The sequence below is a fragment of the Blennius ocellaris genome (genome assembly GCF_963422515.1).
Source record: "Blennius ocellaris genome assembly, chromosome: 3".
NCBI classification, from domain to species: domain Eukaryota; kingdom Metazoa; phylum Chordata; class Actinopteri; order Blenniiformes; family Blenniidae; genus Blennius; species Blennius ocellaris.
Genome location: NC_137652.1, coordinates 17,842,159 through 17,869,442, shown reverse-complemented (window position 1 = coordinate 17,869,442; position 27,284 = coordinate 17,842,159). Strand labels below are relative to the sequence as shown.

Genomic DNA, 27,284 nt, shown 5'->3' with positions numbered 1-27,284 from the left:
GCTGATGTTGAAATGATCGGACTGGCCTTGTGAGTCTTGATGTTATTCAGATCACCTTCTAAGCATTTGTGCATCATTCTCCCTTCAGAGATAAGTCCTCTTCATCCTTTCATTTAAAAACTTGGGAAGAAAACAGATAAGGGTTTGTTTTTCTTTTGTTCTACTCTTGATGTTTTTTGTTTTGTTTTTTGTTTTTTTTCTTGTGCCTTTTTACTTGTTTCTTAGTTGGAGTTGTTCTGACCTGGTTGGGATGGTATTGTGCCGTAGAAACATGTCGTGTACGTTTTGTCCTTCAGAGTTTACACAGTGCCACAGTCTGGTCTCAGTAGACGAGGACGCCTCTCCAACAGGCTTCATGGCACGACGGAGGGAAACGGGAAGAATAAACTTCACCTTCAGAATGGATGTTGATCTTGTAACAGTTTGATTTGACTCCCAAGAAATAAACTTGTTGGCTAAAACAATGTTTTGTTTTGTTTTTAATGATTTTTTAATGAATGATGACAACTGTGCAGATTGTGTAAAACCTGTCATTTGGATTTAAGCTGGAAATGAATTAAGATCGTCTCTGAGTTGACTGATGTGGAGTAACTGCTGGGTTCAACGCTCCTTGGATGTAGAGTTAACCCTTACAGTGATCGCTGTTGCTGAGCGGATTAAGGTAGACTGGGAGAAGCCTGTTTAGGAATTTCATTTTATTAGCCTCTATATTGATTTTCCACATTCCGAACACTTTTTGAAAACATCAGGTCTGTTTCCAACAGCTTATCAGATTTTGCATGCCTCAAATTTCCTACCGTAATTAATTTTTTATCCAAATTATCCTTTAAAATGTCTTGTGAAAAAAGCATGTATTTAATGAAAGTGGGATCTTCAATTTTTTTTTTTTGAAGGTTTGCAAATTGCTCTTTTGTTAATTGATTTGTAGCTAATTATGTAATTGGCTGCAGAAGTTAACCACTTTTTTGTCCATATATTGTAAATTATTCATTTTTACTGTTAATTACAAATAAAAAGGCAATTGATACGTATGGGTATGTTTGGAAGTTTTTCTTAAGCTGTATAGGGAAAAAGACTCCATCTTTTATACAGCTTCATCCTGTTCAACCAGGAATGGTCATTACTCCATGACAGGACGAACACACACAGATCAACAACCATACAGAGTATTTACCAGGAGCCACAAAAGAATTTCCCCGAGGGATAAAGTACTTCTGATTCTGAAACAATGCCTAAACCTTTAAAAATGAAGCCAATGCAGCTTCTAAGGGTTCATTTATAGTATTTATTCATCATGTACAGTAGTTTTAAAAATGTGTTTAAAAATTGTATTGTTTGGCATTTACACAATTGCAATTACAATTTAGGGTGGTTAATTTATCACATTTTCAGCTGTTTTTGTACCTGAGACAAAAAAACAAACAGATTGTGAGCAATTTTGTCCAAACATAAACAGTGTTATAACACTCAGCTCCACAAAATGCCTTATTGGTGAATTTCTCAATTTCAAATGTCAAATGTTGGTCATCAAAGAAACTTATTTCTAAATAGGATAGGATAGGGTAGGATAGCATAGGATTGTTTTTCAGCTGAGACAAAATATCCAACTCTCCTTTCTTTAGACTGTACAAAACTACAATCTAAAAACGGCGAGGAGTGAGATTTCTGGAAACACTGAATGCATCATCAGCTGAGAAGAAGAGAAAACGCGTTTAATCCGTCCCATGGCAATAGAAAAAATATGATTCTTTTAAAATGTATTTTAACATTTTATACTTGTTTCCTCATATCTCTTTATACCTTTATATCTAAGGCAAATTCAACCTAAAATGTGTAATTTAAATAAATAAATAAATCGTCGTCTTATATAAAGCCTTCTTAAACCGAAGGGATAACACATTTAATTATTAGCGCTTTGTTTGTTTGAACCTCAATGTAATCTGAAGGTAAACCGAGTGTTACCGGTTATTGCGTGATGTCTCGGGGGAAGCCACCGGGAGGGGGAGGAGGGGGAGCCGCAGAGTAAGGGAGGGAGGGGTGGGGGGGCTGCCGTGAGTGACAGCCCGTCAAATGCTCGCCCCGCCCATCGTGCGTCTGACGTCATTGACGTCGAACGGGACTGTTTGTTCTGGATTTGGGGCGAGGAAGGTCTGCGAGCGCTGACAACCGACCGAACAAGGTAAAAATAGCCTGTAACGCCACTGTGTAGACGACATTGGTACACCAAACGAAAGGATAGAACCCCAGGGGTCCGGTAAACGGTTTACGGCGGTCACCAGTGGCGCTTTTCCCGCGCTGTCAGTGAGGGCTTCGGCAAACGGAGCATGAGCTGTCTTCGCAGGCCTTACACCGGTTCGGGCACACGAGATGATGATTTTGTGCCCCTTAAGTGCGCGGAATTTGGCGTTACTGTGTATATTCCGTGGAGTGTCTTCCTCCTCTCGACACTCGCGCTGAGGTCGTTTCTGTGGCGGCGGACGATCCGTGCTGTCAGTGTGCATGCTAGCTGCAGGTCGGTATCATGCTAGTCGGCTAGCGGCTAGGCTGTTTGTTTGTAGCCCCGTAGGCCGTATTCGTGACATAAGTTACGTGCTTTCGCCAGCGTAGTTTACGCTCAGTGGCGCAGGAGCTCGTGTTGAAGCGTGGCGTATGTCGCTTCGAGAATACCGATCCGGTGTAAGTTGTATTCCGGAGCGTAGTTTACGTCCGTAGCTGTCACTTGATCGCGATGGACATGGCGACGTACGGACAGGGAAGGTTAGTTAGCAAGGCAACGGTGTCAAGCAAAGTCGCTGCGCCTTGATTTCCGTTTTTATGGACTTTGGTTACAACACTCTATCTCTGCGTTTCGATGTATATGTAAAAGGTCCCTACGGCATGGTAGTAACAACGTTAAATCTAGCAGTTTGTTCCATTGACGTGCTGTGTTTCTCATATTAGGTGCTTGCACACAATCAGCCGGAAACACTTGAAACATCAAAAATAGGTTTAAACTTCTTCGTAATACCAAATCTACTGACACGATCAGATAGCTGGTTATTTTATATTTATTTTTGATGGGTGGTGGTTGGTGCACCGATTTATTACATACCAAGCGGTGTTGATACTAACTAATTCCATTAGGAACATATTTTTATGTACTATTGTCTGAATACACATACGTATACTCTCCTATATATAAAAAAAAAAGAAGTATGCTGAATCTAAAGCTCTGACTATTTTCAACATTTATTTATTGAAATGGACAGATCTGTTGGCAATCATTAAAAAGTACAAATTCTTAAAATATTGCAATTTGTTTTGGCATTATTATCAACAAGTAGGTATTGAATGAATTCTGCATATTAAAATATATATTTTCACATATATACAGCAGATAGTTTTGTTTTTTATCGGGATCTTGCATATGGTGCCATTGTGAGACACACCACATGCTTATTGCAGAGAAAAAGCTTCTTGTAATGTGAGCTATGTCAACATAATCTGACACATTATTCAGGTTTTGTGTACAAATGTATACTTGCTGCCAGAAATTCAGTGGCTACTAGAGTTTGTTTGGCACTAAAAGGCATTCAGATTTTCATATCAGTTTTTTATTATCTTGTTAAATAACTTGTTAATTGCATTTTATTGATTCCACCACAGTGAAGCCTGATTAGATCGGAGTTTAATGATGTCAGACGAATGAGAACCTGTATTCACACCGACATTTGGACAGGAAGGGTCCTCCTGGAAACCTGGAAGACATGATTTATGGTGGCTGTTAGAGGTCACTGTCGTTATGATCGCAGTGGAATAGGAAAGCTGGAGACAAAGTCTAAAAAAAAGGACAACGTTTGTGTTTGCGGCAGCTGGTTTTCAGGCCCAAAGTGAAACCAAAATAAACATCGAGGGTTTTTCTGAGTGACAGCACATGTAAGTAGCTTAGGTATTGAAGAAAGGATCTTTTTTCAGCCTGACTAATTGCTTTGAGCAAATTATAACAGTTATGGTTGTGCTGTTTGCTCATATGTGTCATTTGTTTTATTATAAAAAAAAAAAAAGTAGAACTGTCAAGAACAGTAGAAGTAATCCCTATTACACGACAGGTAATAATTAAGTTCTGCAAGTCGTAAGATGAAGTGGCCATTGAAACGAATGGACGTGATTGATAACAGTTGTTTGTCATGAGTTCAACGTTTAGGTGTGATAATGACATGACAAATATTTGACGCCATGTGACTGAATCTGCACAGTGCTCCAGGGTGGATTTGATCAAGTCCTATCAAAATGAAATACTTTGACATGGTCATTGAATAACATGGCTGGGATTAGCGCTGGTGTTTTTATAAAGTATTCTAACAATGAAGCTTTTGATAAGTAGTTAGCAGTAATGTATAAGACCTCTACGTATGAGAAGTGGCCGCTCAGAGGCTGCCTTACATTCAAAAAACTTTTGTACTTGAGATAAAAAATTAAAAAAACAACAACTGATAAATGCTTCCACCGTATCACAAATTGTGACCTTGAAATTCCACAACAATAATTTCAGGAAGTGATAAGATGGTTCACAACAGATCAAAGACAAGCTGCCCAAAATTGACCTTTGAAATCAGACGTACTCTTCATCAATTTAGCCATCTAAAACCTGTAAGAGTTCAGCAACAATCTTCAGCCATATTTTATCCAGCTTTCTTTAAATTGACTGAATCATAATGAAACTGTATTGCCAATGACTTAGAAATGTCCCTAATGTTGCATTCAATTAAATCTTTACATGGATTGTCGGGGTTCCAGGTTTGAATCCTATTTGCAGCTGGAAGAGTCGCTACGTTAAAATGATCAAAATCTACTATTCAAGTTACAGTTAAACTGCTGTCATTAGTTTGAATGGTGTATCTATTGGCACATTGTTTATGTGCACAAGAGAAAATCTCCCATCTTGTGTACTCTGAACTCGAATCAAATCTATCTTGATGAGAAAAGTTAATGGGATCCATTTAGTGAAGATTACACATTTACCAAATAATGTGTTGAGAACTGAAATGACGGAGTAAATTGTACGGTTTGTTGTTTGCTTCATATTGGGCAAAGCTGCACTTCAGTACTTTCAGGTCAGCCTCATTTCCTCACAGTCACAGACTCATTATACGGTGGTCATTCACCCAATTTGTCTTGATTAGGCCGAAATAAACATGGCGCTTTTTAATGGGCCGTTTATCAAGTCTCCCTGCTGATGAGTAGATTTTTTTTTTTTTTTTTTTTTAATCTCTTCATTTTCCCCACCCTCTCTTAGCGATAGCGTCCAGCATTGTTTGGTTTGGCCTCACAGACGTCAAGCGGGGGGTGTTTTTTTAGGTGGAAGTTTCAAGAAATAGCCTCAGGCTTTTACTGGGCCGAGGAGTCAAAAAGGGATCAGAAGGCCGTCCCAGACTGCGCAGTGTGCTGCGTGTTATGTAATGTGTACGTCTCGGCTCGGCCTTTATCAGAAAAGGGTGCTTTTCAAGCATAAATGAGTATATTGAGTCGCCTAATAGGTCGAGGATGTGTTGGAAATATTGCATCAGCATGTTATGAGGGAGGGCAACACGTGTCCTTGTCATTTCCGTTGTATAAAGATCCCACACTGTGGGTTCTGATCGTTCTAATCAGTGCTCGTTGCAGCATGTTTTTGACAGAGTTGGGTATTTTGATGCTGCTGTGAAAATTGGCTCCACTGACCTGTGCATCTCTCTGACAGGCGTGCCACTCGGCTCTCCTCCCGTCTGACGTGGTGTTCTTGCCCCTGACGGCGTGTCGCTGACGAACCTCGCGTATCACCCCAGGAACTAGTCGCCTCACCGACTGAGATATGATCACGCAATCGGATTAGACCACAGCTGTACGGCAAGCAACATGTAAGTCCCTCAAACAAGTGCCATAGTTTTCGTCAGTGATTCTATGTGGTGGAAATAGTTAGTTTCTATTCTGATGTAGTATCAATGGCATACATTTCTCGGCTGGGTTCAATGCGCGCTCCTGGGAAACAGTGCTGACTTGAACATTTGCCCAGAAAGTACTTATTGACTCCCATCACAAGGAGGATAAGCCATGGAAGATCTTTGCTGAAACATTGGCTGCTCACAAAGTTCAGAGGCTCAAAGCAGATTCATACAAACGTGAAGAAAAGGTGGCGCTGCAGCCCGCCGCGGACTGTCAAACATTTTGTGCTCGAACTTTGGGAAGCCTTTCTATGAATGGACTGAGGGCTGGAGTCAGAATTTGAAGGGTCAGCACACACAGACAAGAAACATTCACATGCCTGTGACCTCCTGACCCAGTGCTAGGCTTAGGCTTTGTTTACACGACAATATCTCAAGTGAAAAAAACACAAAGACAAGTTTCACCTTCACACTGCAATGTTTTGCAAATAGTGTCGGCTGACATGGAAATGGAGGGAACTCTGAAAATCATGTGGTTAGCATTCCAGGCCACGAATTGGAGTGTCGGTTGTTTTTGCAATGAAACCACTCACACATGCATGCAGAGAACAAAACGCTATATACAATAACAATGGCGATGACATGGACATCTGTATGGACAGACGACGAAGTCAGATTGTTGTTCTGGGTGACTGTCAACTATAGAATTATCAAGTTCCAGGAGAATATGGACTGGGAGTCATGACACTCTGTAGACAAACATTGTTATTGTCCATCTATCAGTTCTGCCTGCGTGGAAAATTTTTTTTTTACTATGGCTGGGGAGGGCGTGCGATGTTTCAGAAAAGTTGCGTTTTCCTATGATTACACAGAGACATAGGCGGAGCGTTTTCAAAAAGTTCCACCTTGGGAACTGTTTTCAAAACGTTTTCAGTGGCTCTGAGCATCGTTGTCGTGTAAATAGACACCCAAACTGCAACAAAAGTTTTCCATTCTCACTTAAAAATGTTAATAGTGTAGTCCGGGTGGGGGGGGGGGGGGGACCATTGCTCAGCGCTTCAAAGTCCTCGGTCCACATTAAAATAGGTGTTGAAGCTGCCACTCTGAGCTGCTTTAAGTCCGCTGTGTTGTGTCCACGGACAGTGAGCATTAAAGGTGGAACATTGTCTGCAGCAAAAACTGTTTAATCAAGTTCAAAGTCAGCGCCGTGTATACCCAGAGGTTTTAAATAATTTCCTGCCTTCGTGTCCACAGTGCCAGATACATTTCCCCGACCATAGTGCTGGTGACATATTATTGGCCAGTGATCTGATCGGCTCTGAACCCTGCACAATATCTGAGAGTTGGTGTTGAAAGAAGCTGAGAGATGCCAGAGCCACAATTCGGATGAGGTCTTGAGTCAAAGCAAAGCCGACCCAGACTTCCACAACATCCCGGCATGTCTTACAGACCACGGAGTGGTAATTCACTTTTGGGTGGGATTGAGGAAATATGCAGATGAATCAGAAAAGTTTGTTCACCACCAGATAACATTTGTGTACCTGGTGGCGCCTGGCAGTTCCGTTTGGGTATGAATCTATAAATGCTCAATGGAAATCACTTCTGAAGCACTTTTCCACTGCTTGAGCAGTCACACAGCACATGATTCCTCCATTGGGAGCAATTGGGGTTCGGTGTCTTGCTCAAGGACACTTCGGCATGCAGGTAGGGAATGGAACCTGCAACCTTCCCATAGGGAGGCGACTACTTTACCAAGCGAGCCACAGCCACTTTGTCTGTACAAAGCCTTTACCAGACTGGCTCACTCTTGATTCTTGGTGTCCCGTCTGTTAGCAGATTTGACAGAGCCTCATCCTGTGAGTGTAATTTAGAGATCGACTATGTTGTATCGCTACACTCTGCTTCGTGAGAACACGGCTTTACGACCTGCAGGATTTGCTTGTTCAACTTTAAGAATAGGCTCATAATTCACTTCTGTGTTCTTGTGACATTTTAAACGAAATGACATCCGCCTATGTCTTCAGTTTTAAGGTTTATATTTCAGCATCTAGTCCATGGCTTTGCATGTAAATATACTTCTCCTGTGCCGAGTTGTGCACTCTTCTAAAATGCCGGTGGCTCCTGCTCGACACTGTGCCCGAACCTCTCTTGTCTAGACACAAGACGGAGGGCTCTCGACTGTAGCTTTTCCCCTCCACTCATCAACTTATGAATAAAAACCTTTGTAGAAATTGAATGTATTTAGAACTCATCCAAACATGCAGACAGCACTTTGTTCCTTTTGAACACCAAAAAAAACGCAAGGCCTCTCATAAAGTCCAATAGTGTGAGAATAGTTTTAATAGTGATGCGCTACCACACCTTATTTTGTTTGTGATGCTCTGAGAAACACCCTCCGCCCTGGTTAATTCACTTTTATTCCTAAGACTTATTAACAGAACAGTTAATATTCTTGGACTGGATCTAATTAGTCTATGGTCATTTTCAAAAGTTTATCATTTTTAATGCTCACAGCTTCAGGAAATATTGTGCAACACCAGTTAAAATGTACAATTGTAGAAATGTGTTGCCATTTATCCATAGCATTTAGTTTTTGCATCCTTAAGCATGTCAGTATCTGCTCTGAGTGTGACAGTTAACATTATGCAACAGATGTGAAGGGGGGGTTATTATCTATATCTTGGTGCTGAACTCCTGTTTCATACCAAACTGCAGGATGTGTGGAAATGTGGAGTCTGTATAAGAACAGAGTCTCCTCGAGAGTTTGACTTGTTGCTGTGAGGATTTATGGGAGTTTGTAAAGAGCTGAATTGTAATGGCGAGATGACGGGGTCGGAGCATTTCCGAAACAGCAGCTCTCGTCGAGTGTTCCAGGTCTGTTGTGGTCAGGATTGATCAAAAGTGGTACCAAAAAATGAAAGCTGGAGAACCAGCAACAGGGTCGATGCTGGTCTACGTGTTCCATGGTTCTGATAGAACAGTTTCAGAATACACCGTGCATTACAGACTGTGTATGAAGCAACAGCAAAGACCTGCTGAGTTATCTCTGCCATTGAAAGAACTCATCATCGGCACATGAGCATCATAACTGGAGCAGAAGCCAATAGATTAAGGTGGCCTGGACTGATGAATTAGGTTTTCTTTATTATTTATTATGTCTATGCACGTGGCTGACCTGGAAAACAGGTGAGCAGAAGGCAAGCCAGTTGAGGCAGTGTAATACTGGGGATCCTGGCATACATTGGGTACCACCTCCCTGACCATTGTTGCAAATCTCTTTGACTGAGAACATTAGATGCTTTCAGCAGGACAACCCATCCTCCCACAAATCTAAAAATATTCAGGAATAATTTGTTATCCCGAGCAAATTGAAGAAATGTGGAAGTATTGGAAAAACAAGACCTTGACTCAAAAGATAGTGTGACAAGTGGAAAGACGGCCTCCGAGTCCATGTTTTGATGTCGTGGCTGATGGGTGTTCATACCTGCATTTCCCAGATTAAGGTTGGGGTGATAGGGGGTGGGGGTGGGGGTGGGGGCGGGGGCAGGGGTGCTGCTGCAGTCTTTCCGGTTACCATGACGAGAGGACGGACACACCCCGGACAAGTCACCAACCCATCACAAGGCAAACACAGAGGGACATTTGCACACACTTGTGCTTCCAGGCAAAACAGTGACCGATTCATCCAACAGGCTTTTCACTGTGAGAGTTAACCAGAGTACAAGGAGAAAACAAACGTGGAGAACTTGTGAGCGTCATACAAACTGACACTCAGAGTACATAACAGACGTTTAGGTTTGGCCATGAGACAGACAATAAAAGCAGTGCTCAGATCTGTGGTATGATGATGATGATGATGATGATGATGATGATGATGATCCTTCTTCCCAGTGATGCGTATTGTGTGAAAGTTCAGCCAAGGTAACGTTTTCTCCGCTTCTGCTTTCAGAGCGTCGCATCAGGAGTGTAATGGCCTGAGGGGCCTCCCACCGGTCCCACCTGCCCCTGCCAGGTCAAATCCACCCAAACTCTCTGCTCAGCCTCTGCGACCCCCCACAGCGATGGGAGACGGACTGGAGCCAGGCAGCAGCCAGAACCCCCCCTCTGCTGCGCCCCCTCTCCCCTTCAACCCCCCGGCGCCGGAAACAACCAGCGAATCCAGAGCCAAACGACAGACCAACCAGCTCCAAGTCAGCAAGATTTCAATTTCATACAAGCAGACTTTTTTGTTCTTTTTTCTTTTTTCACCTCAGTTTGAATAATTTCTATAATGTTGCCCTTTTTTCAGTACCTGCTCAAAGTGGTGATGAAGACATTATGGAAACACCAATTTGCATGGCCCTTTCAAGTTCCTGTAGATGCCATCAAACTCAATTTGCCTGTGAGTCACTTGCTTCTTGGTTTTTATGTGCCCGTAATGAAGGACTCCAATCAGGAGTGCACACATGGATCTTTCACCTCCACCAGTTTAATTCCATATGCAAAGCATAACACCATTCTGTTGGTGGATTTGAATCCATGAAAATCCATGAAAGATGTTTCTAGATACATATAACTCAAGTTTTTTTCCCCCACACCAGATTTGTCTTGTGTGGGTTAGTCAAGATAAATCTACATTTTCTTTCTCATTCATTATTTGTGTAAAGTTGCTGTTGATTCATGCAGTATTTCCAAAGTAAACTAAAGACTTTGGGAGTGAGCTCACAATTTCAAGGAGATATATGCTCAGGGAGACTTTTTTAACAATTTAATATACAAACAAATAATTACTGAGTGATGTTGCAGCAAACTTATTTTGCATATTTGATCAGTTGAAACTGCCAAATACAGAAAATACAGATTTTATAAAGGTTGCGTACGCACAAAACGGGTCCTGTGAAAGATGCGTACGCCACTGCCCACGCAAAGTTTGTGATTTAAAAAAAAAAAAAAAAAACTTTGCAGGAGAGTGTGTGTGTACCGGTACGCAAACTTTGAACCTTGCGTAGCACATTTTGTAAACGGGGAAACCTGGCAGCGCTGATTGTGAGGTGGAGAATTGAAGCCAGATTCATCTCATACATTTAATATCTTCAAATATCAGACTTGTTGATCCACGTAATCGTTTCATCTTCAAGCGATACAGAGCGGTGGATAGAACTGATTGATTAGCAATTGTGATAAAGTGTGTAACAATCAGTCTAATTACAGAGTAAACACATAAATAGCCGTCCGTAAAGCTGCCGTGTCGGGAGCGCACACTGACTGGCTGCCGCTGGGGACGTCTGTTCTGTTCCAGCTGCTTTTATTAGGATTTACAGCTATAACATACAAATATACTAAACTGTATGAACATGGTAACAACAAAAGTGAATCTCTGGGAAAGTCTCATGCCAAAAAAATTGCAACTGCAATTAAGATGATTTGCCAATGGGTTACATATGAAATAAAGACTTTCACACTATTTCCCGATGCGCTGCCAATCGATTATTTTTTTATTTATTTTTTTATTCATAATTCTACTATTGTGACATCAAATAATATAATTTTCCTGACCTCCACCTCCTTCCTGACTATTTCACTCCCCGTAAAACGAATTTTCTTCGTGTTTTATGTCAGGATTTAGCGTCAAATGCCGGCGATCAACAGGCTGATTGAGATGCAAAAATATTGACGGGGCATTTTGCATGGATCATTTATGGTAGAAAGTGGGTGTGTTGAGGGCGGGAGATGAACTGCGCAACATTCCAGGTGGACTGTGATCTGTAAAAGGAAAGTATGTGCAGACGCACGGTTTTATTGATCCGGATTTTTTCTTTTTGGCACACGCCAGTTTTCTTCTTTTGGGCACACATACATTTTCAGTTGGAATCCTACACAATGTTTTGTGGACCTTAGTTTATGTGCAGCACTGTGGAGTGGTGCAAGAGTACAAATAGGATATTTTTTATCATGTAATACGAAGTTAAGTAGAAGCGGAGAAATCACTGTTTAACATGATCCTCATTGGACACACTCTCTGAAGAAGCTTTCTTGAATGAAACACAGATGTTGTGTGGATAGTCTGCTTCAGTTCCTCCCGTTTCTCCACCAACACGGACTTTGAAGTTTCTTTTACTGACTCTTTTTTTTTTTCTCTACTTTTTTGAAGGATTACTATAATATCATTAAGATCCCCATGGATATGGGCTCGATAAAAAGGCGTCTGGAGAACCACTACTACTGGAACGCACAGGAGTGTATCCAAGACTTCAACACCATGTTCACAAACTGCTACATCTACAACAAGGTCAGCCACCTTCTCGTCGTGGAATAGGAGACTTATTTCACTTCTTGAGTCACATTGAAGGTGGATATCTGTGAAAGGAAAAAAAAACCCCATGCTGTCCTCTCTTAACATGTCCGCCTGTTTGTGTGTTCAGCCTGGGGATGATATTGTCCTGATGGCAGAGGCCTTGGAGAAGATCTTCCTGCAGAAGATCACAGAGATGCCACAGGAGGAGACGGAGATCGCCGTGGTTAATAAGGGACGAAGAGGGGGAAGGCGGGAGACAGGTGGGATTTCTGTCATGTTATGCGGGCTCAAAAGGCGCCTTCTTTCGGTATAAAAGGGTGTTATGTCATCATGTGAGAGGAGTTTCCCCAAAGTCGATTCCAGTGGATGACACCCATCAAACCAGCCAAGCTTGTATGTACTGTTCTTTCACCTGTACCAGCTTCACCCACTTCATCTGCCGCACCCAGCAAGTTTTGGCTGTTTCACACCTCCTAATTGTTTACCGTTGAAATACAGTCCATGAGCTGTCCAACAGGTTTCGAAGTTCATTGAGTGAAGTTGTGCTTTTCCTACTCATGGTGCTCCTCGTCTTCTCACGCCAATTCTTTCTCCTCCCAGGACTGATCTCAATGTCTGATTCAGGCCAAGACTCGTCGTCGCCCTCCACCACCCCACATACCCGAGGCTTCTCGTCTCCGATGTCCACCCCACAGAGCCGAGCTGCGCCCCCCCCCCAGGGTCCTCCCACCCTGCCCCTGGTCCAGCCCTTGGCTCAGCCTTCAACCCAGCCTCTCGTCCAGCCCCTAGCCCAGCCTCCACGTGTACCTCCCACACCCACAAACCACGCACCTCATCTCGGACTACCGTTCCCCCTCTCAACCCCTGATGTCCTGGCGCAGGGCATGACCGCTGTCCCCCCTCCGGCCGTGACGCATCCAGGCCTCCACCCTGCCCCCTTACTGCAGAGCTCCCCCGCCCTCATCAAGGTAAGACATGGACATGCATTAGGTCCCATTTACACGACATTTTCAAGTGAAAATGCAAAACTTTCGATGCATTTTGGGCCTCAGATTACGCGACGAAAAGTGCTTGAGGCTACTGAAAATGTTTGAAAATTCTCAGACCACATCGCCATAGAGATGCTGGAAAACACCACTTTTCTGAACTGCTGCTGTTGCGCCTGCACAACACATTCGTAGTAAATGGTTCTCCTGCGCATGCGCGAGTAGATGAATAATAGCGTTTGCCTCAAGAGTTTCCAAACTCTCATTCCATATTCTCCTGGGACTTGGTACTTTTATAGATGAGTCACTGTAATAACTACCCAACTTTGTCGTCCGTCCATATAAATGTTTGTGCACTCGCCTTTGCTAATGTTACAGCACATTGCTCTCTGCTCGGGTGTGTGCGGTTTCATTACAAAAAGAAACAGCACCCACTAGTGGTCCTATATGTTAACGGCTTGATTTTCTGCATTTTTGCCGTCTCAGTGTAAACGCAAAACTTTTCTCAATCAAAAACGCAAAAATTATAAATTTTCACTGGAAACTGCATCGTAGACATAAGCAGCACTTCACTTTGTGAGCTCTAATCGCGTAATGCTTCTATAGCAAAGAAAAAGTCAGAAGAGGAAAGCTGACACTACGACGCCAACGGCCAACGACCAGCTCAGCGAATCATCTCCCATCTCCGCTGAGGCTCGACCACGCAGAGAGAGCAACCGTCCGTCGAAGCAACCGAAACGAGACCCTCTGCAGCCGGACTCTCAGCATCACCTCGGCGGAGGCGCGGAGACGGGCGGGATGGCGACACCCAAGCGCCAGGAGCAACTGCGCTCCTGCGCGCGCCTCGTCAGAGAGATGCTGTCCAAGAAGCACGTGGCGTACGCCTGGCCTTTCTATAAAGCGGTGGACGCGAAAGCTCTCGGCCTCCACGACTACCACGAGATCATCAAGCATCCCATGGATCTCGGTTCCATCAAGGTGATTCCGCTCAAACCGCCGACCCTGTCCAGCGTTTGTCAAATAGAGATTATCAGCTAGAAGTAAAGGCAAGCAGATTTCTCATCAGTGAACTGACTGTGTCTCCTGCAGAAAAAGCTGGACAACAGACAATACAGAGACGCTCAAGAATTCGCAGCAGATGTCCGATTGATGTTTTCCAACTGTTACAAGTACAATCCGCCAGACCATGACGTGGTTTCAATGGCTCGCAAGTTACAGGTAAATGACAAAGCTCCCATGCTGCTGATGTATTGTTGGTGTCCTATGAATAGAGTTGTTAGGAGACGGGATAACTCCCACAGAGACTGTCAATCCTCATCCACACACACGCCTTAAGACGGCTTAAAGTTAGTGGTTAACTCACCACATCTTCTGTTACGCACAGGGAGAACATGCGAACAGCACATAGAAAGTCCCTGCCATTTAATTGAACGGTCATCTTGCTGTAAGTGGAGAGTGATAGCCACCACACCAATACACAGCCTCAAACAAACTACAATTACCTGAATTAGTTATTTTGTACTTCTTAAATTTCTTGTCAGGTTTTCACAGACTTGTAGATTTCTTCCCCTAAAATGCAGAGTATGTTATAACTGCATATAAATGTTTTAGGATTATAATTCCAGCAAGCGCACGTTAGGCCTCGTATAAAACGTGATATAGTGACAAACTTCCTGTTCCTTTTCAATTTCCATCATTTATACCAGTAGATTGATGCACCTTAAAGAGGAAAATCACTCATAAAATGTCACAAATCCTCACTTAAAAAGTTAGTGGAGTGTCTCAAAAAGTGTGTGTGAGATGGCTCCATGCATCCGTCTTCTATCCAGCTTATCCTGTTCAGGGTCGTGGGGCACTGAAGTCGATCCCAGCGTACTGTGGGCGAGGGCAGGATACACCCTGGACAGGTCGCCAGTCTGTCCCAGTGCAAACACATAAGACCGACACCCACTCATTCACAATTTAGCATCACCAATTGACCTCACAGGAAACACACACACACACACACACACACACACACACACACACACACACACACACACACACACACACACACACACACACACACACACACACACACACAAATTCCACACAGAAAGGTCCGAGGCTGTACTTGGACCCAGCAACCTTTTCGCTGTGAGGCGAGCACGTTAACATGGCGCCACCATACAGCACGTGTTTGATGACTCATTTAGATGTATATGATATATATTTTGAAGCAGCATTACAAATGTTGGCATACGAAGCATCTTACTCTAGTCCAGGACTGTCAAACATGAGGCCTGTGGGCCAAAACCGGCCTGCATCAGGCTGCAATCCAGCCCATAAACCGACCAAGCAAATTGTAAGACACCAACACAACACCGAGACCCGAGCGGAGATATCTGTGATGCCGCTATGAAAGGTCGCTTCCGCACTGCTGGCGGACGAGCAGTAGCCTCAAAGCCCTGCTGCCAGGTTGAATTTGTGAAAACATTCATGCAAACGCCTGCAAAATACAACAGTTGCGTGTTTTTTTGGGACATTTCACAGAATTTTGTGTCATTAAAATTGGCTAAATGTTGAGATTGCTGTAGTTTAATCAAGTACACTCTGCGTCACAACAAAGAAAAACTTTAAAGTTTAAATTGAAAGGTTATTGTGGCACTATTTTACTAGTCTAGCCCACTCGATATGAAATTGGGCTTAATGTGGCCCCTGAACTAAAATGTATTTGACACTCCTGATCTAGTGTTTCATGATACAAACTTCCACTTCGGAAAAAAAAAAGTCATAGATTTACAAAGAGAACCTGCTAAGTTTCCAGAGAACGGCCCTAAACTCCACCTGGACTGGGGGATTCTTCATGAACATACTAACCGTCCCTCCAGTGTTTGGCCCCATGGATGATGTTCATAATTATAAAATATCAACCAAAGTTTAGCCACAAATCTTTCCGTAGCTCTTTATTAATGGTAAGTGGCCCTTTCAGAAGTGAGCTCGTCATTTGGTTGCTCTATGTGCCAAATCGACGTAAAAATCTGTTCTATGGTTCTGGTGAAGCTCAGTTTCTCCTGCTGCTTTGCTCTCTCACAGGACGTGTTTGAGATGCGTTTTGCCAAGATGCCTGATGAGCCAGATGAGCCCTCCCCTGTTCCCACCCCATCGACGGCCCTCCACCCCGCCCCCTCCACCCGACAAGCCCCGCCTCCTTCCGCCGTCTCAGAAGACGACAGCTCTACTTCCTCCGAATCGGAGTCATCGGCAGGCGACTCGGAACACGAGCGGCAGCAGCGGTTGGCTGAGTTACAGGAACAGGTTAGAGGATGGAAAATGAGGGGGGAGGGATGCTTATGAGACATCACAGGTGGGTGGGCCATGCGCAACGCCTCGCTGAACACGGCTGAACACTGGAACATGGGGGCAAACAAAGTCACGGGAGCACGTCGTGGTTTTCCTCCACTGACTGTTTATTTTCCCCCCCCTCCAGCTTAAAGCAGTCCACGAGCAGCTGGCGGCGCTCTCCCAGCCACAGACCCTCAAACCCAAGAAGAAAGAGAGGGAAAAAAAGGAGAAGAAGAAAGAAAAGCACAAGAAGAAGATGGGATCGGAGGAGAACGTGGAGATCCCCCCTCTTGCAATGCTTCAGCCTGCAAAGAAAAGCAAGAACAGTAAAGAGCCTATCACCGCGAAGAAGGATAGGAAAAAGTCCGGGTGGGTTTCGAGATGAGCGAAGGCATTTGTGTCGCCGTGTGGCGAGACGCTGATCTCTTCATTTGTCAATTGCAGTAAGAAGGAAGGAATTAAGAACAACCGACCAGTTGTACAACCTCAGCCTGGACCGACTCCGCTTGTCCCCTCAGCATCCCTTGAAGCCGAGGATGAAATCGGTATGTTAAAAAAAAAAAACTCAAACAATGTGTCGTGTAAATCCACAGTGGGTTAATCTCTGGAGGTAAATGACCACACGAAGGCCCGTCGTCGACCAGCTGTCACGCTCTCCTCCGCAGATGCGTTCGGGGGCATGTCCACCGACCGGTGTAAGCCCATGTCGTACGAGGAGAAGCGACAGCTGAGCCTGGACATCAACAAGCTGCCCGGCGACAAGCTGGGCCGAGTTGTGCACATCATCCAGACACGGGAGCCGTCGCTGAAGAACTCCAACCCGGATGAGATCGAGATCGACTTTGAGACGCTGAAGCCCTCCACACTGCGAGAGCTGGAGAAATACGTGTCCACCTGCCTAAAGAAGAAGAAGAAACCATCAGGTAGGCTCATGTGCTCCAAGCAGTGGTGCGTCAGGATTTATTCTGGTCATTTAAACCGGATGGAAAGCTTTCAGCTCTCGTTGTACAGTCTGTTGAAGACACTGAATTGCTTGTGAATAAAGAAATAATTGACCAGATTAAACAGTCATTCTCTTAAGTACTGTAGTAATCCAGGGGATTTGATGACAGGCTATTACAGAACTCACTTTCGTTGTTTTGTTACTGTAGCAAGTTGAGTTGATCATCCTCACTGCTTTGCACATACAGTACCACCTTTATCTGATCATGCTGCATTTTCGAGGCAAAACAATCTGAATTTTTCTTTTTTGTTTTATTCACCATCTCAGATTTCACAGACTCCAAAATCTTAAATTATTTACATTAGCAGGTCTTCTCTCTAAAAATAATTATGTCTCTTTAAAACAATCAAGAGCCTAAAACTCAGGAAGAGACAAATCAGTTGAGGTGGGCTCTTCCTGGACTTAATCAGCAGATTGTGGAAGCAGCAGATCCAAGGTCCTCACAAATTGCATGTTTAGAGGACAGGCTGTTCTATTGTGCCATTGATGATCTTCTGGAAAATACCTACAAGCACTATAGGCCCTATTTAGATCCTCAAATCAAAACAATATTGTACTGAAACTGATTAAAAACTTGATATTTGAAAGCATCTGAGTCAGTTTGGCTCGGTTCATGATACAAATCCTCTCATCAAACCTTTTTAACTGGTGTGTACAGAGGCAGTGAAAAAAAGTTATGTTTTCATTTGTCTGATACTGAAACTTGAAGGAATTTAATCAGATTGGCTCCATGTTACCCAATCATACTCCCTCGCTGCAGCTGCTGCATTCTGTGATTCATCACTCTTGTAGCTGAGGATTGTGTTCCCACCTGAAACATTGCAGTGCATATGAAATGTGCTTTATAGACAATAAACAGGACCTTTTTTTTTATTATTATTATTGAAAGCTGTGTCAAGCTGCACAAAAGTGCCAGACAGGAAGTTCCCACATGAAAGGTCCAAAATAAAGCTTCTGATTTTAACAAGGGTTTTAAAGTTCACATCATTCCTGTACTGTAATAAGACACCAGACATTACGAGGGCAATCTAAAAAAAAGAGACAAGTTTCTGGAGTAAGAGCCAAAGTCCTAACCCATTCATCGTCTTCTCATCTATGATCCCTCTGTCTTTTGTGGGACTTTATTCAAATTAGCGCAGGGAGCTGGAGCTGATCCCAGCTGACTGGGCAGGGAGCGTACACCCTGAACTTGAGTCCGTCAAAGTCACTAGTTAATCGTAAAAGTATGTTTTTGGATTGTGGGAGGAAACTGAAGTACCTGGGGGGGAAAAACACACACAAAAAAACCACACAAGGCAAGGGGAGAGTTTCACACACAAACCAGGGACATCCTCGCTGTGAGGTAAAGTGCTAACTAGCGCTCTAAAGGACCAAGAACAAGCTCAACAAAGCTGCTCTGATTCTGAGACGAGTTAAAGATGTTAAAGACAAGTGAGTTGGCTCATGCTGGACAAAGGTCATGTGGTCACTGTGACCTCTTAGTAGGAAAAAAAAGTCCGATTTTGTTGGTCAGAGTCGCAGTAACCTCATCTCAGGCTCATTGTTTTAAACGCTGCATCACAGTAAATGTTCACTCAATGCTTTTTACGACATTCCTGAACCATCTTTACTTCAAGGCTTTATTTGTCTGGTTATTGTCCTCTTGGAGACTGAATTGGCCCCATTTTGAAGAATCTATTGTTTAAGGAGGGGAAAAAAACGGCCAAAATAAAGTTCTTCACCTTAAAGAATGAGTCATATTAATAACTCTGGATCCAGTCTGATTGTTGTGTCTGTGTGTTGCAGTCGAGAAACCTCTGGAAATGTCAAATGTGACCAAGATGAAGACCGGATCCTCATCTTCAGGCAGCAGTGATTCCTCTGACAGTGAAGACTCTGAGAATGGTAACAGATACAAGTCACGTTATAATGAGCCTGAGCTGTGATTCTTGGTCATGTTGCATTTCTCCTCTTCATGTGTCGCCGTCTCTTGTCAGCAGGGCTGGTTCCCAAACAACAGAAGAAGAGTTCAACTGTTAAGGACACAAAGAGACAGCCGCTCCAGTCGCCCGGTAACGCAACGGGCCCGGTCATTTCTCTGCCGCAGACTCAGCCACTGGTGGTCCATTCCAAACCGCCGTTCGTCCCCCCCGTTCCTGTCCCGGTCCCGGTCCCGGTCCCCATCCCCATCCCCATCCCCGTCGCCCCCCTGGACTCCTCTCAGCTGCTGAACACAGGATTCGATCCCCTGGCTCACTTCATGAACCCTCACCTGACGCAGTCCAACACGGAGCCCAACGCCGCCATCGCAGTCGCTCCCGGCGTCCCCATCGCCGCCGGCCTCCTCAACGCAACTGCGCCCCCCATCCAGACGCCCATCGACACGCACCCTTTCCTCAACCAACATCCCATAATACCTTCTCCAGGTACAGTTTAATATGGTTCTTAATGAGAATGTATGAATGGCACTTTTTTTTTTAAAGGGACGGGTCGTCATCGCTCGCTGCTTGTCAATCCAGAGTACCGACACCAGCACTTATTAAATGCCAATAAAGCCTAATTCATCCTCCACACGCATCTCTGTGTCCCTCGCCATTGGGATTTCTGTGCAAAACGAAACGATCCAGAGCCCGTTTGTTCTTATTCTTCCCTCCTCTTTCCTTTTTTCCAGCAATCCACAACGCTCTGCCACAGCAGCCGTCACGACCGAGCAACCGCGCCGCGCCGCTTCCCCCGAAACCCCCACCGCCTCCCCCATCCTCGCTCCCCTCCCTGCCTCACTCCCCGCCTCCCCAGCTGCCGCCGTCGCTGCCCCTCACCCTCCCGCAGCCTGTCCCGCGCCCCCGCGTCCCCTCGCCGCCGTCGCACGGCATCCTCGGCACCCTCTCCGCGCAGCCGCCGCAGGCCCTGCTGGAGGACGACGAAGAGCCGACGCCCAACAACTCGGAAACCCCGCCCCTCAGCCAGGTCCACAACTTCCTGCAGTCGCTCCAGGCCCGGCCCCCCATGCCCACGCAGCCGCTGCACTTGCACTCACCCGTGCAGCTCGCCTCGCAGCTGGTGCCGTCGATGCACGCGCAGAGTATCGCGGCGACCGCCCCCACACTGGCACAGAGACATGGCTCAGGCCAGCCGCAGATGCAGCAGCCGTTCACACACACGTCGCAGCAGCAGCAGCAGCAGCAGCAGCAGCAGCAGCAGCAGCAGCAGCAGAAGGGAGGCGTCCTGCAGCAGAAGGTACAGCAGCTGCAGCTGCACCAACAACAGCCATCACCACGAAGCAAAGTAGAGCCTTTCTCAACTGGTGAGGAACGCGCGCACACACACACACACACACACACACACACACACACACACACACACACACACACACACACACACACACACACACACACACACACACACACACACACACACACACACACACACACACACACACACACACACACACACACACACACACACACACACACACACACACTTTCCATCCTTTTAAAATGATTTGTTTTTCACTCTCTTTTTTTATCTTCTTCTTTCAACTGTTCCACAAATTCAGCTCACAGATTGACGCTCACATTGTTTCCTCGTCTTAATTATTCAAATATTCAGATCTGTTCCACCATTTCAGTATAATTTGCTATGAGAAAAAAGTCTGATCGTGTTGTGGACGAATAATTTGAATACACGCTCTAATGCTCAAGTGCTCATGGACAGCATCTAAAAGAACCAGTCTGGATTAGACTCTCGTATTAACTTTATGAAAGCATTTTTTTTTCATGAGCCCATGTGGTTAAACAATGCTTAACAATATAAATGTAAACTCAAAACTCCGCTCTGACTGTTAGTCACACTTATCTACGTTAGAACCAATGACAGTCATGTTGATGATGTGCTAATAGACTAAACAAAGAGGCAGAATTCTTTCAAGTCCAAGGAAGAAGAAAAAAAAATTCCAATCCTACATCCATTAAACCCATGACGAGAAGCAGGTGCTTTCTATATGACACGTGGCACCTCTGCCTTGTCGCAATCCATACCACGTGTGTCAAACGAGCTTATGGAAGTCGACCGAAATCCCCTTTTCCGCTTTTGAACACAAAAAACTGAGCATAAGATGTCATCTTCTCTCCCGTGGTGTCCGCAGGTTGCTTACGCGACAGCCCCTCTCCTCTGATGCTGCACTCTCCTCAGATGCCTCAGTTCCATTCAATGGGACAGCAGTCACCTCCACAGACCAAGAAGCTTGTAAGTGGTTCACTGTTGGCGTGTGTGTGTTTAGTGACTGTATGTGCCAGCTGAACCAAATCTGCCTCATGCGTTAGCCGTCTGTGTTTAGGTAAGGTAAACCAATGAAACATACACGTGGAGCAGTGGCTCGTCTTTGAGGGTAAAGTCGGGAACTGTGCTGATTGTGTCTGTAGGATCAGAGGTCCATCCTGGTGGGGGTGAAGGAGGAGAAGCCCTGCCACTCTCCAGTACTGCCCCCCTCTCCTTTCAGTCCCATCATTCGTCCAGACACACACAAACCTGACAGCAAACACAGTGAGTAGAGGCGACCTTTTAATCCGGCGTCCTCATTCTGACTGGAATCCACACAACTTCGGAAGGAGTTGTTCCCAATCTGCCCCCGTCGTCCAAAAACGGCCTGTCCATGTCTCCCTCAGGATTAGATCTGAAGTCACTGGACGGTTCGCGGCCCATCTCCCGCCTCCCAGACTCTCCGGCCCCTCCCTGCTCCCAACAGGAGAACAAAATCAAACAAGAGCCTAAAACTCCCATCGCTCCCAAGAAGACACAGGTGTGTAGGAGATCTCATCACAACTCTGAATCAAGTATATATATATGTATGTATATATATATATATATATATGTATATATATATATATATATTTTTTTTTTTTTTTTTTCTTTTAATCTGTGTAAACACGGACTCTCCATCCTCCCACATCCCGTCCCTCTTGCTTTGATCTGATGTGGTGCCAGGATGTGAAGCTGAAGAACATGGGCTCGTGGGCCAGCCTGGCACAGAGGTCTCAGTCCACGCCGGCCTCCTCGGTGCGCTCCTCCAGCGACAGCTTCGAACAGTTCAAACGGGCCGCCCGCGAGAAGGAGGAGCGGGAGAGGCAGCTGAAGGCACAGGCGGAGCAAGCTAGGAAGGAGCAGGAGAAACTCCGGTATGAGGGAGGAGATCACATTTGTCCCGAGTATTTCAGCCCCGTTTTGATTCCTGCTTTCTTTGAAGTTGTCACCTGACTGTTTAAAAAAAAAAAAAAAAAATGTATTCAATATCCAGGAGAAGCTTTGTGAGTGGCTTATTTTGTGATAGATATTCAAATCCATACTATTTTATAAATAGACTTTAAAACAGTCACTTAGACAGCATTTCAAGTGAAAACATATTGTGTCTGCGTTACAGAATTGTTTTGCGTTTACACGGAAACTGCAGAAAGGCTGTAGTTCGCGTGGCGCTGTTGGCCATTATTGTATTTCTAATGAAACTACACGCACAAGCGCGCAGAGAACAAGACGCTATAAACCTCAACTACGGCGAGTACAGGCACATTCGTATGGACAGACGATGAGGTTGGGTTGTTATTATTGGTGATTCTCTACTCTAAAGCTAAGTCACAGTCGTCATGACACTATGTAAAATTGTTATTGTCCATCTGCTCACAGGTGTAGAAGAACTATTGGCAATGGTGAACGGGCGCAGTAACAGCGTTTCAGAATAGTTGTGTTTAACCCATTTTCCACGATGTCGGAGCTCTTTCAAACTGTTGCATCTCCCCGTCGTTTCCATGGAGACGTCGTCGGGGCATTCCCAAAAAGTTGCGACGTCCAACTTTTCCATGTTTCCATGGAGACATAGGTGGAGCGTTTTCAAATAATGCCATCCTCCCCGGTTTCCATGGAGACCGACTGAGAGTTTTCAACAAGTTGTACTTTCACTGGCTCCAAACACAGTTGTCGCGTTAACGGACCCGTTTTTTCATTTGATAAAGTTGATGTGCGTATAACCTACAGCTGCACAGATTTCACCTTGTTTGTTTGTTGCTCCAATTTTGAGTTTTCACTTCTTTTTTTTCTTTTTTTGTCGAAGCCGTGACGACGAGGACACGATGGAGCAAGCTCGTCGAGCGCAAGAAGACGTCCGCCGTCGCCAGGAGCAACAGTCACCGCTCGCCCCGACGCCACCGGCCTCGACTCCACCCACTCACTCCCCGCAGGCTCCGCCCGCACAGCCCCAAGCCCCGCCCCCTCAGTCCTCGTCCTCCGCTGCACAGAACGCCCTTGACCAGCAGAGGGAGATGGCACGGCGCCGCGAGCAGGAGCGGCGCAGGAGAGAGGCGGTAAGCTCCCCACCTGCGTCAAGGAACCCTTGAACGTGTCGGAGAGCTGCATTCAATGCGTTTCCTCTGGTTTGCCCTGCAGATGGCCGACACCATCGACATCAACTTCCAGAGTGACCTGATGGCCATTTTCGAGGAGAATCTGTTCTGAGAGGGACACCGAGAGGAGGACGGCGTGAGGGAGGGACCTGTCGACACACTCGCTGAATATACAACATGCTTAATCTCTCTCTGACACACACACGCACACACGTACACACCCCCTACCTGTCCGCTTTCTCTCTGAAGTTGAAACAGCTGGCTTGTATCATTGTGAACGAGAGAGGAGGAGGAAGTGAAATAAGCAAACCCACGTTTTCCCCGCCGACTTCAGATGCGTCGGGACTCGTGTCTCTGGCGGCCCGTTTTCCGCCCGCAGACACGAACATTCGGCTCCCGTGAGCAAGCAAAGAAAAAGCAAGGGACAGGACTCAAGCCGTGACAAACAAATACTAGTGAAGAGCAGGATATAATTTAAGTTAAAGAGAAGTGATAAAGCCTAGGAGGTCCGAGAGAGGAGAGGTGAGGAGTTCAACACGAGCCGGGTCACTTTGATCCACTCTGAAGTGTTTCACTTTGGTTTTGGCGAGGCGGGCGGGGCCGCGGGGCGGCGGGGGGGGGTGGTCAAGAGCGTCAGGTCCATCCGAGCAGCGTCATGTTTTAACTCAACCCCCACCCTCCGGTTTATTCCTCTGCCCTCCCTCCTCTTCCTCCTCCTCCTCCTCCCTGTGAAGAAGACGAGTGTGTCCTTTGCCTTAGCGCTCTGGCCTGTAAACTAATGATCACGCCCTACAAATTATACATATTATATATAAATAGATACATGAATATATATTATATACGACGAAAAGTCAATGAAAAAAAGAAAAGAAAAAAAAACGAACATGAGAGGGATTTGGATTGCGGGGAGCAAAGCTCGTCTCTGTGTTCATCTCTGAGCTCTGGTTTTGATTTTGTAGAATTTACTGTAAAGAAGAAAAAAAAAACTTTTTTATGATTCTATTGAGACGATTGTTTCTTCTGTCTTTTTTTCTCTCACACCTTCTTTTTTGTTTTGTTTTTTTTCTCAACTCTATGCCAAAACCAATCTATTGAGTGCTGAAAGTTCATTCTTTTTTTGTTTTTGTACATGTAAAATGCATCTTCTTCTCACTTTATATTAAAGGCTTCGTTTTATTGCTATTTAATTCTCCCCCCCCCCCCCCCCCCCCCCCCCCCTGTAAGATCTAAGGTTCTGCAGCAGTTCTGTAATAGTTTCAAGAAGCGGTTCCTGAATAATTTTTCTGTGACTACTCTGCTCGGCCCATGTTTCTGTGGTTGTTTGATTGGGGGGAAAAAAAAAAAAGTCTGCACTTAACTGTTGAATGACATTCATTTTTCTCTTCTTTTTCATCATGTTCATGTTTATATTCTGTTCTCGCAGCTTCTGCAGTCTGTATAATAGGCTCTACCTTCCTATTTTGAAACCTTCTCATCGTTCTCAGTAACAGTTCCGGTATGTCTTGGGCTATCATGGTTTTTTTCTGGAAGCGAGAGATCGTCCTCCTGCTTCCCTTTGATTGGCCCAGAGGTCTCAGAGTGTTTTCATCTATAATCCCCTTTTTTCTTTTCTTTTAACGTTTCATTCATTTCTTTTGTTTTCAGTTTGTTTTCCCTTCTTTTTCTCCTTTGCTATTGTTTTTATTTTTTCTTTGATTTACATTACCCAGAACAATGTGTTGGTCTGTTGGTGAGTGAGGCATTGAGGTCAATAGATTCATCTTGTTCAGAATATGGAGTACATCTTTTTTTTAAGAAAAGTATTAAAATAATATTAAAAAAACAAAAAAAACAAAAACAAAACAAGCTCACTGTGGTGCATCATGTCATTTTGTGTCTTCTCTCGTTTTCATATAATCTGCATATTCAAAAGCACGTTTTAGTTAAGGGGCCATGTGCATCCCAGTTTCACCTTAATTTGGCCAGACTGGTAAAATAGGGCCATAACAACCTTTAAATTTAAACTTTAAAGGTCTCATATTATGCAAAACTGACTTTCTGTTGGTTTTGTAACTGTAATGTGTCCATGTAGTCTGTGTATGAGGCCCCAGAAGTAAAGAACGTCTGTCAACTCTCTCACTTGCTCCACTTTTTAGTGAATGTGTTCATACAGGCAAGTCAGAAAATTTCCCTTTGTGATGTCGTGTGGGGAAATGACTCCTCCCACTGGTAGTGGAGGTCTGCCTTACTGAAATACTGAATAACTTGAGTGTAATATCAAAAACCATGTAACAATTACCCTTACAGCTTTGCACACACACACGACCAAACTCAGTAACAGATTCAAACACAGAAACTAACTCTTATTTATCTTCACGAGCCTTTCCTCTGGGTCAGACTCTTGACGGACACAGAAACAGACTGTTCTCAGTAGAGCTCACTAGAGGGACTTTTAGACTGGCTGGAATTCAGTACCAAGGTTTAATTTGGGGAAATACATTTTGAATAGAATGTTGTATGGACCTCTGTCGCCTAAATGAGAATGTTAAAAAGACTGTATAATACAGAATCTTTAAAGTTTTTCTTTGCTGTAGTGCAGGGTACACATGATATATTTTCACAAGACCTAATAACACCGAAAATGACTAAAATCTCAACATGAAGCCAATTTTATTTTAAATTACTGGTACAAAATACAGTGAAATGTCCAAAAAAGTATTAATTTAAATGTTTTTAACAAACTCACAGCACAAGGCATTAAGTTTACGAGCTTTCATACTGATATCGCAGATCAGGGTTATGTTGTGTCCACTACTGTTGAGAAATGTCTTAAAATAAAATCTATGTCTTTGACATTTTTACCATGTGCTTGATGGTTTGGAGCCCAGATTGGATCTTGTTGCGGGTCGGTTTTGACTCACAGGCCTTATGTTTAACACCCCTGTTCTAAATGTTTCAAATACCAGTGATTTAAATAAATGATGCTTTATCAGGCTTCTGCAGAGCTTCACAATGACCCATTCTTTTGAATTAAGTAGCAGATATTTAAAACATGCAGTGTGCACTGCACTGCATCACCCTGAGGGGGGCGCTGAAGAAGCATTAGAGCTGCAGTTTGCTCTTTCGGGAAATGAGTGTTCATATTTTTACAATATTTTACATTATACTTCAAGACACAATTTGATCAAGTGAGGTTCTATGTGTATAAAGAAAAGGTTCAAAACACAAGACCCAGAGTTGAGTCACAAAGTAATACAGTTTATTGTCGCCGTGACAGTCTGAAAAACCTTTCCCAGCATGTTGTACATGTAAAAATCTGCATGCAATGCAGCAGCAGATTAAATCCACATCAACTTTTTGAGCTTTATCAGCCATCTAAACTATCGTGATTCACCAAAACTATCATTTCTGCAGTGCTGGCTCACAGAGTCACGTTAGTTTGCGGTCAGG

At 44.4% G+C, this 27,284-nt stretch overlaps 1 protein-coding gene across 2 annotated transcripts; it reads left to right on the top strand.

Annotated features, from left to right (window-relative positions):
• Positions 1-2,133: 2,133 nt before the first annotated feature.
• LOC308148775 (bromodomain-containing protein 4-like) lies at positions 2,134-25,831 on the top strand. Of its 2 annotated transcripts, XM_080520324.1 has the most exons (22): positions 2,134-2,179; positions 5,720-5,876; positions 9,850-10,090; positions 10,189-10,281; positions 12,031-12,168; positions 12,302-12,434; positions 12,775-13,142; positions 13,767-14,138; positions 14,250-14,378; positions 16,236-16,457; positions 16,630-16,853; positions 16,929-17,029; positions 17,150-17,407; positions 19,273-19,371; positions 19,467-19,892; positions 20,138-20,770; positions 21,611-21,711; positions 21,888-22,008; positions 22,131-22,264; positions 22,450-22,640; positions 23,567-23,816; positions 23,899-25,831. In XM_080520324.1, the coding sequence occupies exons 3-22, from the start codon at positions 9,962-9,964 to the stop codon at positions 23,965-23,967; spliced, it is 4,191 nt and encodes a 1,396-aa protein (XP_080376450.1). In that variant the 5' UTR covers positions 2,134-2,179; positions 5,720-5,876; positions 9,850-9,961; the 3' UTR covers positions 23,968-25,831. The 2 variants fall into 2 exon arrangements, with proteins under 2 accessions (XP_080376450.1, XP_080376451.1); XM_080520325.1 differs by lacking the exons at positions 22,131-22,264; positions 22,450-22,640; positions 23,567-23,816; positions 23,899-25,831 and having other exon boundaries at positions 21,611-21,802; positions 21,888-21,981.
• Positions 25,832-27,284: the final 1,453 nt, after the last annotated feature.